Raw genomic sequence first — 16,678 nt, 5'->3', positions numbered from 1 at the left:
TTCCTGCAACCGTTCATCGTATGTTTTATCCTTCGGTCCCCTATTCATCCTGGTTTCTCTGCACCCTTTCTAGAGTCTCAACATCTTTTTCTAGTGTGGTGACCAAAATTGGATGCAGTATTCTAGATGAGGTCTTACTAAAGCTTCATAGAGTGGTATTAATACCTCACTTGATGGTTCATGTTTAATTGGTTGTCCATTAAGGTCCCTCTCACAGTTACTGCTATTAAGTCTGGTTTCTCCCAATCTATATATGTACTTCTGATTTTTCTTGCCTAAGTGTATGCCTTCACTTTTCTCTACATTGAGTTTCATTTTGTTAGCTTAGGGCCCAGTGTTCAGCCTGTCAAGAGAAAGAATTGTATCTACATTAAAAAAAAAATCATTAAACATTTCATGAATTTGGGAATATTCAAGCAACTAATTTGATGTATCAAAGTGTACTAGAATCAAAAGCAGTAAAGTATCTCACTATCATTAACACAGATCCATCTATCTATCTATCTATCTATCTATCTATCTATCTATCTATCTATCTATCTATCTATCTATCTATCTATCTATCTATCTATCCATCCATCCATCCATCCATCCATCCATCCATCCATCCATCCATCCATCCATCCATCCATCCATCCATCCATCCATCCATCCATCCACCCACCCACCCACCCACCCACCCACCCACACACCTACCTACCTACCTACCTACCTACCTGTGTGTGTATGTTCCAGCATAACTCTGAAACACAATTTCAACCAAACTTGGTACACAGATGACTTATACTCTGGAAACAAATACTGTCGGGGGTAAGACACCCCTAACATACCTTGGGGGTGTGTGTGTTCTATTAAGATACAGCCTGTTGTGCCTTACAATGGCTTCTACTGTACTGCCGTAAAATAGCTTCTACTGTATAGCGCAGTGGAGTTGCCATGGTAACGGCTTCACAGTACTCCACAAGGAGGCTCCCTCTGGTAAATGGGAAAATCCAACATTAGAAATTATATTTGGTCCGGATATTTCCCCCCTATAAATAAATACCCGGGCAATGCCAGGTTATCAACTGGTAAGCAATAATTGTTTTGGTCGCCATGATGTAGAAAAGATGTGGAGACTCTAGAAAGAGGGCAGAGAAGAGCAACAAAGATGATTAGGGGTCTGGAGACTAAAACATATGAAGAACGGTTGCAGGAACTGGGTAGGTCTAGTTTAATGAAAAGAAGGACTAGGGGAGACATGATAGCAGTCTTCCAATATCTCAGGGGTTGCCACAAAGAAGAGGGAGTCAAACTATTCTCCAAGGAACCTGAGGGTAGAACAAGAAGCAATGGGTGGAAACTAATCAAGGAGAGAAGCAACCTAGAACTGAGGAGAAATTTCCTTACAGTTAGAACAATGAATCAGTGGAACAGCTTTCCTCCAGAAGTTGTGAATGCCCCAACACTGTAAGTCTTTAAGAAGAAGTTGGATAGCCATTTGTCTGGAACAGTATAGGGTTTCCTGCCTAAGAAGGGGGGTTGGACTAGAAGACCTTTAAGGTCCCTCTGCTATTGTATTGTAATAATAAAAATGGCTGGTGTTATAGTAAGACCAATAGAAACAATAACATTATATTCTCAAATTTATATTTCTGACTACAGGTAGTATGACCACAATTGTGCCCAACACTTATGTTGTTAAGTGAGAAATTTGTTAAGTGAATTTTGCTCCATTTTGCAATTTTTCTTGCCACGCTAGTGAAGTGAATCACCGCAGTTGATAAGTTAGTAATTTGGTTGTGAAGGGAATCTGATTTCCCCATTGACTTTGCTCGTCAGAAGGTCCTAAAAGGGGGTCCCACGACCCCGGGACACAGCAACGGTCATAAACACGAACCAGTTGCCAAGCAGCTGAATCCTGATCACGTGATCACCGGGATGATGGAAAGGTTGTAACTGTGAAAAACGTTCGTAAGTCACATTTTTCAGTGCCGGCGTAACTTTGAACGGTCGCTAAATGAACGGTTGTAAGTCGAGGACTGTCTGTGTTTGGGGCAAAGTGTTTGTAGCGGTAAAAACCTACCCTTCCTGCCATTCGGCAAATCTGTTTCAGACTTGCACGAGGTCGATCTCCTTCTCCTAGACTTGCCCGAAGTAGATCTCCAAGTCCGCCTCAAAATTTTTCGCCCAGCTGGGGAAGACTTACTCATGCTTTGCGCCACACTCGCCTCGTGGAACGATTCAATAACATTTATTCTCAGGAACGCCTAAACGCTCAAAGTCTCTTGAGGAGCTACACCGATGATCTGGAAACGGCGCAGAGAATTATCTACACCGCTGTTGTGGTACGAGACGCACAGCTATTTATTTTTTTAATGCCATTCATACTCATTAATTTGATAAGTGTAAATGGATCATAAACTGCTTAGAAGCTTCAGTGTTGGTCTCGTTGCGGAAATTTAGCAGTAGCAATAGCAGTTCGACTTATATACCACTTCATAGGGCTTTCAGCCCTCTCTAAGCGGTTTACAGAGTCAGCATATCGCCCCCAACAACAATCCGGGTCCTCATTTTACCCACCTCGGAAGGATGGAAGGCTGAGTCAACCTTGAGCCGGTGGGATTTGAACAGCCGAACTGCAGAACTGCAGTCAGCTGAAGTAGCCTGCAGTGCTGCATTTCACCACTGCGCCACCTCGGAAATGTTGATGTTGTTGGCTCAGCAATACGCTTATCACAGATTGGAGATGTTTTATGAAGAATTAGTAGTTCAATTTGCACATGAAGTCTCCCACCAGATGACTTATAAGTGGCCACTGCTGGCTTGCTTAGAGTTTATTTTATGAACTCGTATTTTTTTGTGCCCTTAAAAGAAGATCCATGGTTTGTTCCTCTGATTAATTAACCCAGAAGTCATTAGCAGCTGCGTGAAATCTCTCTGAAACAAGCCGTTAAAAACTCAAAACACATTGTCTACTCCCGGTAAAAAGAATAGCACCTAGCACTTAGACTTATATACTACTTCCACAGTGCTTTTACAGCCCTCTCTGAGAGGTTTACAGAGTCAGCCTATTGCCCTCAACAATCTGGATCCTCATTTTACCCACCTCGGAAGGATGGAAGGCTGAGTCAACCTTGAGCCAGTCAGGATTGAACTCCTGGCTATAGGGCAAAGTCAGCCTGCAATACTGCATTCTGACCAGAGGTGGTAATCAGCAGTTCTGCAGAACCGGTAGCGGAAATTTTGAGTAGTTCTGGTAAATACCACCTGTGACTGGCCCCGCCCCGCATCTTTTCTCTGCCTCCGAAGTCCCAGATGATTGGGAGGGAATGGAGATTTTACAGTATCCTTTCCCTGCCACGCCCACAAAGCCACGCCCACAAAGCCAAGCCACGCTCACCAACCCATGCCCCACAGAACTGGTAGTAAAGAAATTTGAATCCCACCACTGATTCTAACCACTGCGCCACCAATAGCTAGTCTCTATCCTTGGATATGTTCATTACAAATTATATACCACCTCAGTTGGAGGTGGTGTATAAAATATATAGCATTTGAGTTGCAAAAATCAAGATGGCCATTAGCTGGCAGGAAAGAACATTTTCTGTATCTTTACTGCCATTGAATGGTGGTCCAATGTTTACAGCATAGATACTTTATCTTTACAAGATTTTGAAAAAAAACAAGAATATAAATTGTGTTTACCTTTTATTAATTAGATTATTTTAATTTAGTTAACTTTAATTCATTAATCATTAATTGCAAAAAAATGAAGACAATGCTTATTCTTTCTCCGTAAACATGCCATCTACAGTATATATGTGGTGTTTTGCAACCACTAATCCTATGTGCATCATTCTGTAGATATGAATACATCTCTTGTGACGAGCCGATTGACAGATGATGGAAGCAGTTAGCTTCCTCCCATAATTGGGGCTTACCAGGGGTTGTAAAAATCTAATAGATACCTTTCACCCTGGCTTCACTGATAACGGATAAGAGGCTGTGGCCTAATGGCTAAGACGTCTGCCTAGTATGCAATATAGCCCAGGTTCAAATCCCAGTAAGGGTATGGCTAGCTGATGAGAGCTAAATAGCTTGAAATAGATCCCTTTATTTATTTATCAGCACAAATAAAAAAACACAGAATACATCTTTGTATATATTTTATACTATTAATCAGAATTTTTAAAGCATTGCATCAGTTTAACAGAATTTAAAATAGCATAGGTTAACAACTGGATCAGCTATTTTATTACAAGATACAGTTTATCTCTATTGCTTGGGCATCTAAATTTAATTGCTCTCTTCTCATTTGCAGGAGTCCTTCTATGTAGCAAAGAAGGCCTTCAGACAGTTCAAAATGCGTGTTAGGAAGACCCTGGCCCTCAGTTACTCAGGGTCTGAACCACTTGAAGATATGGTGATGGAGTATATAATTCGTCAGGAAGATCTCTATGATGTTCAGTCCAGCGTCAGTGTAAGTCTGGGCCAAAGTTATATTGCTCAATAAAACACTGCTGCTTTTATAATGGGCATCTTCATAGTAAGCTACAAAGACAATTCCATACAGACCGTTTTACAGTATTCCAACCTTACTTTTGAGAGCACCAGTCATTGTTGTCAAGATATCTTCCCTGAGAAGAACCACAATTGGCGTATCAGACAAGACTGACAAAATCTCTCCCAGCTATGGCCTCCACTGCCACTGGATGATAACTTCCCACAGATGGATGCCAGTATGTTGATGTGAATTGGGGGGGGGGGGGGAGAGTTTAGGAAGCCACTTGTTCTTAACATAGTCATTCCATCATTTTGGGTTCCAGTTTTAAATGGCCTATCTGCAATTGTTACTTTTTGGGGTGGGGGTGGGGGGGGTAATTCCCAATTATTTTTCTCTAGGAAGTAACCGCCCATATTTTTATATGTTTTCAGGAAGTCATCTGCGCTCTGAACATCAGTCCTAAGATTTCTCTCCCGGGCGTTGATTTCATCATGATCAGTAGCTTGATACGAGAGTTATGCCGGATAGCTTTTTCCATGCAAACTTTAGATCCGCCCCTTGACGTTTCTTTTGGTACAGATGGAGAGCTGTTCAGCGAGTACAAGTAAGGGAAACAAAGCAGGCATGTTTTGCATACCTAATCTTAAAAAAGCAAAAAGATGGGGGAACACATTCACCTCCCTGAACGGAGATGCAACAAATTAAAAACCACACTCAACCAGAGGTGGGCTGCTGGGGGTTTGCAGGGGGGGTGGGAGAACCTCTAGCTAAGTTTCTGTGCAGCTCAGAAACCCCGCCCAAATCCCACTCCTGGCTGGCCCCGCCCACCCTTCCTTTTCCAGGAGTCCCCACATGGCCCGTTTTGAATGCAGGTAAGCGCACACGGAGCTTGGGGGGAGCAAAAAGCAGGCCCAGCAAAAGTTTGGGAAGATCTCTGGAGCCCGGGGAGGCTTTTTTCGGTTCCACCACAAAACTGCGTTAGACTAAAGCGCGCTCGATGAAAGCGCGCACGTGATGTCATCACAGCGTGACGAAAACGGCACGCTGTGAGCGGTAAACTTAAACTTAACGCGCAAATCTAAACCTAACCCCCCCCAAACCTAACCCTAAACCTAACCCTTAACCTAACACTAAACCTAACGCTAATCCTTAACCTAACCCTAAACCTAACCCTAACGCTTAACGTAACCCTAAACCTAACCCTAACCCTTAACCTAACCCTAACCCTAACCCTAAACCTAAACCTAACCCTTAACCTAACCCTAACCCTAAACCTAACCCTTACCTTTATGTGAATCGGCTTGCTTTAAAAGCGCTTTTTAAAGCGCCCTTTTTTCTCCGCGGTCGTATTTGTCGCGCTGCCGATGACGTCACGTACGTGCTTTAATCGGGCGTGCTTTAGTGGACCGCGGTTTTGTCGTGCCACGCTTTTTTCGCTGGGGAGCCCAGGAAGAGTAAAAACATGCGGTGGTGCAGGAGGCTGACTAGGTCATATCCACCATCCACCACATGTGGGAGACGACACATGCATGCATGGGGGCGGGGAGGTGAGGGGGGTGCTGCGCCCCCCCCATTTTTGGTTTCAGGAGGCTTCAGGGAGGCCCAAAATGGGGGGAGAGAAATTGCATGCATGCGGGGGAGCATGGGGGGGGGGCTCACGCACATGCACAGGGCAGGGGGAGCTGGGGGGGTCGTGTATGTATGTACAGGGGAAAGGGTACATTGTATAATGGATGTGGGCATGCTCGCGCACGCTGCCACACATTTCGGCACGCAAGAATGGATGTTGGATGTTTATTATACTTGTATGCCGCCCTCTTCCCGAGGGACTCAGGGCGGCTAACAAACAAGTGGGGAAGGGGGAAATACAAAAAACAAACAAGACAGGAACAAGATACACAAAACAGATTAAAAACAACACAACAGTCACAGCAATTCAAGTGGGGCTGGGAACTCATCAGCCCCAGGCCTGCCGGAATCGCCAGGTCTTGACGGCTTTGGGGAAAGCCAGAAGGGTGGTGAGGGTCCGAATCTCCACGGGGAGATCGTTCCAGAGGGCCGGAGCAGCCACAGAGAAGGCCCTCCCCCGAGGAGAAGAAAAAGGTTAGGGTTCACAATCTTGTTAGCAGTTCTCCCCCTTCGTCTGACAAGCCATTATTTATGCCCTCCATGCTTGCATACAATGGCAGGCTTGACATTTTATTGTAAGCATCATCTGATACTTTCCCCTTCGTCCTCAAGCCAGAATAAACATGATAATTGTTCCGAGTGCCCTGGGGAAACACGAGATGGACAGGTGAGAACATAAGGGAAACTCCCACCCGCAACCTCAGTTGTAACTGAATTTCTTTTGTATCTGATTAGGTACCGTCGCAGCTATGATTCTGATTTCACAGCTCCACTGGTGGCTTATCACATCTGGCCAGCGCTCCTGGAAGAGGACTCAGTGATTGTGAAGGGAGAGGCTGTAACTAAAAGAGGTGCTCTGGTAGGCTTTTGAAATGTTTAAACTTAGAGGCCGGGGCTCCCAAAGTTGCTTATTTCTTTTCTCAGGAGGCAACTGGAGTTTTTTTCCCCTTTGGAAGACGTTTCACTTCTCATCCGAGAAGCTTCTTCGACTCTGGTAGGATAGTGGAGGATGGAAAGATTGATTCACTATCTTGTCAGACCTGAAGAAGCTTCTTGGATGAGAAGCGAAACCAGAGGTGGTATTCAGCCAGTTCTGACTGGTTCTGGAGAACCGGTAGCGGAAATTTTGAGTAGTTCGGAGAACCGGGAAATAGGCTGGCCGCGCCCACCCACCCATTGCCTCCCAGCCTCCCAACTGATCTTTTGTTGCCCTGAACAGGAGAACGGACTGGGAAGCAGGTTAGTAGGGTGGGAAGGGAATGGGAATTTTGCAGTATCCTTCCCCTGCCACACCCACAAAGCCACACCCACAAAGCCACACCCACAAAGCCACACTCACAAAGCCACGCCCATAGGTAATAAAAAAATTTTTGAATCGCATCACAGAGCGAAACTATGGGAGCCTCCCACCGCCGCTGCTACCGGTTCGCCCGATCCAGGCTGAACCGGGAGCAACCCATCTCTGCATAGGAGGTTCTGAATGAGGTGATCCAAAAAGCTCACGATGGCTTACATTTATCACACCGAACTTAATTAATCGTTTAGCTATATTTGCTCCAAAGGAAAACAGTCTGGGATTTAAAACAATCCCATACCCACAAAAGGAAACATTAGACCGAAAAAGATTACAACTCACACAGAAGTCCCAGCGATGCTCAACGTTCTTCCTTTCCAGTCTACTTCCACCTCCCCACTTAACGTGTCTGTGTACACCAGTGGTGGGATTCAGCCGGTTCGCACCTATTCGAGAGAACCGGTTGTTAGCTTTCTTAGCAGTTCGGAGAATCGGTTGTTGGAAGAAATCTCATTTTGTTTTTTCCCACTTTACAGGGCTAATCCTGTAAGGAAGGCAGGAAGGAAACACTCTGGTGTTGCTTCTAGCTTCATCTTTATTGCTCTACTTACAGAAACTGCCTCTCCAGTTAACCCTTATTACATTGTAACAGCTAAGGCGAAGCGGCCATTGACTTGAGTGATGTTAAGTTGGCCACGCCCATCCAGTCACATGACCACCGAGCCACGCCTACCCAGCTAGTCATTAGGGCAGAGAACCGGTTGTTAAATAATTTGAATCCCACCACTGGTGTATAGGTAGACCTCAAGTTACCTTAACAAATGTCTCATTTAACAACAGAAATTTTGGGATCGATTGTGGTCATACGTTGAGGACTACCTGTACTTGCACATTTATATAACACTGATAGGTACCTTCAAAAAAAGCATACACCAAGAAAAACTAGCCCAGAACCAAAAGACAAATGAATACTAACTGAATTAACAATGGCTGATTAAAATCAAATGGCCTATTCATGAAATTAAGCGATCCTTCAGCTGAAGTTATCAACCAATCTCTAATCCCACAAAACACAAAACACAAGACATACAGAGACTTCAAACTCCAGAATTCCACATAAGCTGGGAATCCTGGCTACGGGGGAAATTCAGCATATCTGGAGGGTGTCATCTTGAAAAAAATATAATATATGTTAGGTTCAAGCGCTATGCTAAGCTGTTAACACAGTTCCTTCGGTTTTGGCTCAATCTGTTGAGCCAAAATATCTAAAACTCAAATACTTGGGTTTATAAATTTGCTTGGGTATGATGTACAAATCCAGTAAATTGTGAGTTATTCAGCAAGCCTTGGTTAAGCACAATCTGTCAATTGGATTACAGAGGCGATAGTATTTAGAATTTCAGCTGTGTGTCAAAGGGAAGGCTGAAATTTTAAAGCATCTTGCTAGAGAGAAATTCCAGATCATTTGCATGCTACCATTGGAATTGGACTCTAGAATGTGGTAGAGCAGTGTTTCCCAACTTTTACTGGTTCCAGATGTGGGTTCAATTCCCAGAGGTGTTAGCAATGGCCAACCTGAGTGGGAACATCTGCACGTTGGGGTGTCCAAAGAATGGGCTCAAAAGGAGTCAAGACAGCACATAAAAATAGGCGGAGCTTTGATTTCACAGTGAAAGCCGCCATCTTGATTGTTTCGATCCCCATCTTGTGGACCCTTCTGAAATGGACAAGATTTGCCTGCAGTATAGCGAAAAAAGGAATAAGTCCTTTCTTCCCCGATAGTCTCCTACTTTCTGCAAAGCCTACACATTAAAAGGATCCCCTCTTAACTAAGATCTGTTTCATGGTTTGTATTTTATTTCAGTGGTCTTCCAGAAGCAGAATACGGAGTCAAAGTCGCAGTCGTAGTGCTAGCCCTGTGTCTCGTAGTACAGGATACTCTCGGAATTTGGTAAAGTAACATAAACCAATTAACATAGTAGTTCAAAATTAGATGCATTCCCAGGAGTTTGCACTGAAGGCAACATTATGATGATGATGATGATGATGATGATGATGATGATGATGATGATGATTGTATTGTATTGTATTTGGTTTATTTGTATGCTGCCCTTCTCCAGGAGGGACTCAGGGCGGCGAACAACTCAAAGGGGAAAGGGGACATAAACAACAGTACACATAATTAAAATACACGAAAATCACACAGCCATACCAGTCGAGAGGTGAGGGGAACTCATCAACCCCAGGCCTGCTGGCACAGCCAGGTTTTGACAGCTTTCCGGAAGGCCTGGAGAGAGGTGAGGGTCCGGATCTCCGCGGGGAGTTCGTTCCAAAGGACCGGAGCTGCTACAGAGAAGGACCTCCTCTCTACTACTCTATAGGTCAGGGGTGGACCATCGGAGTGAACCGGTTTGGTCTCAGCTGATCGTCGGAGCTACCGATTCGTCCGAATCAGTCCAAACCGGCTGAATTCCACCATGATGTATTCCAATTGTGGCACTGAGACTATCATTATAAAACATTACAATTTTTCATTCCACCTCATCTGATGCTATGTGTTCAATTCAGATTTGGTTTCTTTTCTGGAGTAAAAGGAGTGGAGATGAATCAAAATATCTTTTTTTTTCTTTTTTTGGTCTTTTAGACAACTCGAAGCCGGAGTCCTTCCCCATTAAGGAACGGAAGCCCAAGTAAGTGGGCCTTTTCAGAATGTAGGCCGCCGTGGATTTAAAATTCAAATTTAATTTAATATAAAATGATAATCAAGTAAAGATTCAATATATAATTTTCCAGGCTGGTTTTTTTTTTCTTCCTTTAAAACCAATGTTCTTCGTTTGCACTATTTTAACATAAATAGTTTCCTGTAATGATGTTAAGGTTTTTGGCTAGGGCAGGGGTCGGCAACCATAAACACTCAAAGAGCCACAAAGGTCCTAACTGGAAGCCCCTCGTTCCATTCTGGAGCTAACCAGAAGTCCATTTTCCCCCACCATAGAGTCTCCTCCTAGAACAGCGTCCTTTTTCCTCTACCTGTCCTAACCAAAAGCCCTATCAATTGTGGAGCCCACTGGCGACAGGGAGCCACAGCAGAGGAATGAAAGAGCCACATGCGGCTCCAGGGTTTCCGACCTCTGGGTTAGGGTGAATAGAATTCCTTACGTCATTTTATACCCAAGCATTCCCATATCTCTTAATATTTGCTGCAGTTATTAGCGTTCATGAGTCCTTTTTCAAGAGTAACGGTATCTTTAGGGAAATAAAACTGCAAATGAGGGATCTATTCAGAACTAAGAAAAATTATTAATAAATGCAGATAATTCTATGCTGCATATAGGTACTCACTATAAATTACATCAACATGCTGGAGAAAGCCAATTCCAGGTAGTTAACTTTGGCTAACCCATTTTTCTTACTCAAAAGAAATAATCAATACACAAGGGAAAACAAGATTGTAAATCAGTGACGTGCGGTCAGCTTTAGCCCCGGTGAGGCTGTTTTTAGACTTGTGGACTTCAACTCCCAGAATTCCACAGCCAGGCATGCTAAGTTCCGATTTAAAGCAACAGCATTTTTCCCCCTTGCAAAATAAGTTTTCCCATTCTTTTTCTTCTCCCTCCCCCTCCTTCCTCCCTCTCTCCTTCCCTCCCCCTCTCTCAAACAGACACACGCACACAGAGAACTTCGATCCTTCTCTCATTCACTCACTCTCAAACACAAACACAGAAGTTGGATTGGATATATTTTCCAAAGGCTTGAAAGCAGCTCCTCTGCCATACCCCCCCTTTCCCTGCTGCCTTCCGATCAAACTTTTTGAATTCCTCCCCCCTCCCCACACACACACCTTTTCCAGCTGTTTCAGAGACGATTTCAACTCTGCTTCTCCCTGCCCTACCCTGCCCTCTTGAAAAGCCAGAGCTTTGAAGTCAGACTGAGCTAGTCGCTCCTAGAATACTCTAAAAAGCCTCTAAAAATGCCCTCTACAGGAGGCGAGAGAATATGTGCCTCATTTGCATAAGAAATTCTTCGCTTGTTAACCCTTGCTTAACTCTTAAAAGGCGAAAAATTCCTTATGCAAAAGAGGCCCCTAGTTCTCTGGCCTCCTCCTAGTTAATACTGAGAGCAGACACCAAGCCACTGTGACTTGAAATCTGGTAGCAACTACCCTGGCTTTAATTATTTTAAGAAAATTATTTAAAATCCTTTCCTTTCCCTGAGGAGACTGGTGAGGCCCCGCCTCCCTTGCCTCTAGTGACTGCACGTCCCTGTTGTAAATATATACCTTACTACCTCCTATTAATTTACTGCAGAGTTACTTGGGGTGGGGTGGGGGGCATTTATGCATAATGCTATATCTATATACATTTTTTTTCTCCAATAGGAAAGTAGATTCTCCAATAGGATATGGGTTTTTTTGATTCTGTTCATCTCAACCCATCTGCTTCTACGGTGCCTTCTCCAGTTCCAGTAGTACCTCAAACTACAGTTAAAATAATGTGAACATCTGCTTTGAATACCTCCGACAAAGCTTAATATGTTTTTTATAACTCTGCAATTTTTTTTCAGCAAAATGAATGCAGCCACGATTTTAAAATTGCATATGCATTTGAAGGTTTCTTGATCTTTAAAGATTGTTTACAATAGCTTGTGACATCACTTCCTTTGCAGAATTCGGAGGGCGAAATGGGATAGGATGTCGGCATTCAATACATTGTGATAGCAGACTTTTAGGATTTATTTTGAGAACCGCAATATGTTGAGGCTGCATTCCTATATTGTGTGTATTTGCTTGCAACTGAGTTTTGATTAAACTCTGTGGGACTTAATACAGAGTAGATGTGTTTTAAGATTGCATGGTATGGATGTCTTTTGAAGTATAATCACAAAGTGGTGCTTATTTAGGGCATTTGAATAAAATTTAGGGCATTTAGTCCAATTGTAAGAAATGGAATGAAAGATGCCTATCGCTGTTAAGATCAAGCCCAGTGAAAATATAGAGCTATATTTTCATGGAAATATGATCGTAACATTGTGGTTTTTACATAATTATGTAACTGTTGATATAAGAATTAGAACTTTTTATTTCAGCAGTAGACATGTACTCAATTTCACAATAACAGGGAGTAATCTTTTCTATTGCTCATGACTGTATAAATAAAACACCACCTTTATTTTTAAACCTATAAGAAATATACACCACTTAGACTTTTGAAACACATTTTCATTAAGAGAATGTTTCACAGGGTTACCTACTGGAACATGTATTTTCTTCTCTTTAAGGAATTGACCCCTCTGGCTTTGCTTAATGCCAGAACTAATGTGCCCTTAAATCTGTATAATCTGAAGGAACCCAAATGTTCCACACGTTTCAATTTTTCAAGACTCTAGAAAGAGCGCAGAGAAAAACAACAAAGATGATTAGGGGACTGCAGGCTAAAACATGAAGAACGGTTGCAGGAACTGGGTATGTCAAAAGGAGGGCTAGGGGAGACATGATAGCAGTCTTCCAATACCTCAGGGGCTGCCACAAAGAAGAGGGAGTCAAGCTATTCTCCAAAGCACCCGAGGGCAGGCCAAGAAGCAATGGGTGGAAACTAATCAAGGAGAGAAGCAACTTAGAACTAAGGAGAAATTTCCTGACAGTTGGAACAATTAATCCTTAGAACAACTTGCCTCCAGAAGTTGTGAATGCTCCAACACTGGAAGTTTTAAAGAAAACATTTGTCTGAAGTGGTGTAGGGTTTCCTGCCTAAGCAGGGGGTTGGACCAGAAGTTCCCTTCCAACTCTGTTATTTTATTCTAACGTTCACGGAAGGCAAAACCATCTTTTTAAACTTTGAAAGAGCCTGCAATTTCAAAGATTGATTATTAGAACAAGGTTATCAAGACTGCAAATAATCTGAGTAATAAGATGAGAGTTATTAGAAAGAAGCAAAAAGAAAAAGTCTTGGAGGAATGGACAAAGGATTGACGAGAAACAAAATTATCTTAAGTAGCAGACAAACAAAATGTGACAGATCTGAGTTTGCATTGAATTCGCTGGTTAAGTGATTTGGTGCAGCGATCTTTACCAAGCAAACATATTTTAGCTAAAAGCAGTGATAGCTGATATTGTTACTTCTAATGTTTTGATCATTTAAAAAAAAATCAATACTCTATTTTGTATGGGTATGTGTGTGCATGCTGTTGATTAACCATTTTGGTTGCTTTTAAAAAAAAATAATCAAATTTATAGTCTCATTATTGCTTTGGACCAAAGATAATTGATTTAAAGTGTGTGTATTAAATATTTTTTAGAAAAATATGATTACATTTTTTTTTTTAAAAATCAAGACTGAGTCTTTAAGCTTAAAAGCAAAACATATAAACTGAACATTCTATATCTGAACTGCAAAAAATAGCCAAAACTGTAGATGGCAGTAAAGATTTAATTTTTGGGTATATCATTGCTGCCATCTGCTGACGGTATGTTGTATACCCAAAATGGGAGCAGTAATGAAAGGGCAATGCTATGCATACAGACTCAAGAGAAGAAGTCGATTTAGTGTCCCTGTTTTTCATTATGCCTCATTTTCCTACTTAAGAGACATGGAGTAAAGCTAGTGTAGAAAAATACGATGGGGGACATACTTTCAGGTCTATTGTGAAGTCTTTTACACATTTAAGTAAGTGAATCTATCAAGTATCTTTTTAGAGCAGTATTTCTCAACCTTGGCAACTTGAAGATGTCCGGACTTCAACTCCCAGAATTCCCCAGCCAGCGAATGCTGGCTGGGGAATTCTGGGAGTTGAAATCCAGACATCTTCCAAGTTGCCAAGGTTGAGAAACACTGTTTTAGAGATCATGCTTGCATTTTTGCCTCCCCCCCAAATAATTGGGCAATTTCTCCAGTTCTGAAACTGCTTTACCTCAAAAGGCTGGCTCCTCGTTTGGAACGATTGATCTTTCTAAAGTAATATTATTTTAATTACTTTTTTTAAAAAAAAAATGTATTGCTCTGAATGTGTAATCAGAAACCTGTGCATATTAAGCCACCCGTTTTTTAAAATATATTTTTCGATTCCTGTTGCAAGAACTCAGTTGTTTTTATTTTCGTGTCTGTGTGTGTTTTAAATCTGTTGCTTCTTAGGGAATAATGAAATCTGGTTGCTTGTCTGAAAATGTATTTACAACATACATACCACTTGAACAGACTGTTAATGTCAGATGTCCTCAATTGCTTTTCACATAGTGCATAAAAATCCTGACTATTTTTACATAGCAAAAAAAAAATATGCAATGAGGAACATTTCTGTTTAGCCTCTGAGACACTATTAAATAAGTCTATGGATAAATAGACATGTTTGTAATCCCAAAACTGCATCATTTCCTTTTATGGCAACATAAAGATGACACCGCTATCTGCAGAGAGATGGGAAAATGAAAGATAAGATGGCGGTCATAGCAACGTTGTTTGAAGAGGTGGTGCTTAAGTTGCTGGCCATGGCCACCTCTTCAGTGACATTCAATTTTTTTCCCCTACTGGTTCTGTGGGCATGGCTTGGTGGTGGGGGTCCTGTGGCTGAGTGGGCATGGCCAACTCGATGTCACTCATGGCCACAATCCGGCCGAATTTCACCCCTGCACTTCTTCCTTCTTGAGTCCTAGATTGGTTTCCTGTCATAGATGCAACTGCACTGCTGCTGTCGGTTTGTGACTGAAATACTTTGCCCCAGTGGTGAAATTCAATTTTTTTCAAAATACCGGTTCTGTGGGTGTGGCTTGGTGGGCATGGTGTGGATTGGTGGGAGTGGCTTGGTGGCCGTGGCAGGGGAAGGATACCGCAAAATCTCCATTCTAACCCCACTCTGGGGCCAGCCAGAGATAGCATTTGCTGGTTCTCTGAACTACTTAAAATTTCCGCTACCAGTTCTTCAAACTACGCAAAATGTCTGCTACCCGTTCTCCGAACTACTCAAAATTTCCGCTACCGGTTCTCTGAACTACTCAAAATGTCTGCTACCAGTTCTTCAGAACCTGTCAGAACCTGCTGGATTTCGCCCTGCTTTGCACGCATCAATAAAGCACCCCGATACCAGTTCTTCAAACTACTCAAAATGTCTGCTACCGGTTCTCCGAACTACTCAAAATGTCTGCTACCGGTTCTCCAAACTACTCAAAATGTCTGCTACTGGTTCTCCGAATTACTCAAAATGTCTGCTACCCGTTCTCTGAACTACTCAAAATGTCTGCTACCAGTTCTTCAGAACCTGTCAGAACCTGCTGGATTTCGCCCTGCTTTGCACGCATCAATAAAGCACCCCGATACCAGTTCTTCAAACTACTCAAAATGTCTGCTACCGGTTCTCCGAACTACTCAAAATGTCTGCTACCGGTTCTCCAAACTACTCAAAATGTCTGCTACTGGTTCTCCGAATTACTCAAAATGTCTGCTACCCGTTCTCTGAACTACTCAAAATTTCCGCTACCGGTTCTCTGAACTACTCAAAATGTCTGCTACCGGTTCTCCAAACTACTCAAAATGTCTGCTACTGGTTCTCCGAATTACTCAAAATGTCTGCTACCCGTTCTCCGAACTACTCAAAATTTCCGCTACCGGTTCTCTGAACTACTCAAAATGTCTGCTACCAGTTCTCCGAACTACTCAAAATGTCTGCTACCGGTTTTTCAGAACCTGCTGGATTTCACCCCTGCTTTGCACGCATCAATAAAGCACCCCGATTGAATGCTTACTGTAATATCCATAGGCTGTGTGGCTGTGGCCTTAGCAGCAATCCCCACCAGATGGCGCTCCTGTTCAACACATCCGCCACCGTGTGACCGTGTAGATTGCGTGCTTTTAAAATGCTTGGAAGAATGGTTTCCCCCTGAGCACAGATCCTCCCTACCTGGCATTAAGGCAGCTCCTCTCCCCCCCCCAGCCTTCCCTACAACCTGAAAAGTGGCGGCTGCTTTGATGAGACACCTCATGAGGAGGTGCCAGCTTCGATGGAGAGGACGGATGGACTGTATTTGCAAGGGACAAAGCACCTCCATTGCATATTATATAAACATAATAAACCAAACCAAATAATGGTTTTTAGACAAAAGTACATATGTCAAAAATGCAAACGACTGCCATCCTTGGTCAGTCTCTGAAGTTGATTTAGTTGCATTCAATTCATTCAAACGTGGCAATCCAAAATTTAACTGCATTATGATTAGCGATCCCCAACCTTTCTAGGTGGGCGGCCCTGGATTGTTGTAGTTGTTAAGCATTTTCGATTTCCCC

General features: G+C 42.8%; 1 protein-coding gene across 5 annotated transcripts in view; it reads left to right on the top strand.

Annotated features, from left to right (window-relative positions):
* The window catches only part of SPATA18 (spermatogenesis associated 18), a 29,929-nt gene extending 17,372 nt beyond the window's left edge, over positions 1–12,557 (top strand). The window contains exons 7-13 of one of the 5 annotated variants that reach the window (XR_015697917.1): positions 2,096–2,327; positions 4,304–4,462; positions 4,918–5,090; positions 6,851–6,966; positions 9,274–9,360; positions 10,054–10,099; positions 11,788–12,557. Coding sequence is in view for 4 of the 5 variants with exons in the window: in XM_087724749.1 (XP_087580875.1) it covers positions 2,096–2,327; positions 4,304–4,462; positions 4,918–5,090; positions 6,851–6,974; positions 9,274–9,360; positions 10,054–10,140 (862 nt within the window). In the remaining variant the exon portion in view is untranslated. Of the gene's footprint in view, positions 1–2,095; positions 2,328–4,303; positions 4,463–4,917; positions 5,091–6,850; positions 6,975–9,273; positions 9,361–10,053; positions 11,097–11,787 lie in introns of those variants that run through there. The other 4 variants (XM_087724750.1, XM_087724753.1, XM_087724749.1 and 1 more) reach the window with 4 other exon arrangements.
* The last annotated feature ends 4,121 nt before the right edge of the window (positions 12,558–16,678 follow it).

Source organism: Thamnophis sirtalis, unplaced genomic scaffold (assembly GCF_051295495.1).
Source record: "Thamnophis sirtalis isolate CommonGarterSnake01/CBP01778 unplaced genomic scaffold, rThaSir2_p1.2 scaffold_10, whole genome shotgun sequence".
In the NCBI taxonomy this organism is placed as follows: domain Eukaryota; kingdom Metazoa; phylum Chordata; class Lepidosauria; order Squamata; family Natricidae; genus Thamnophis; species Thamnophis sirtalis.
The sequence above is the reverse complement of the archived record's forward strand: the minus strand, read 5'-3'. Positions and strand labels throughout refer to the sequence as shown.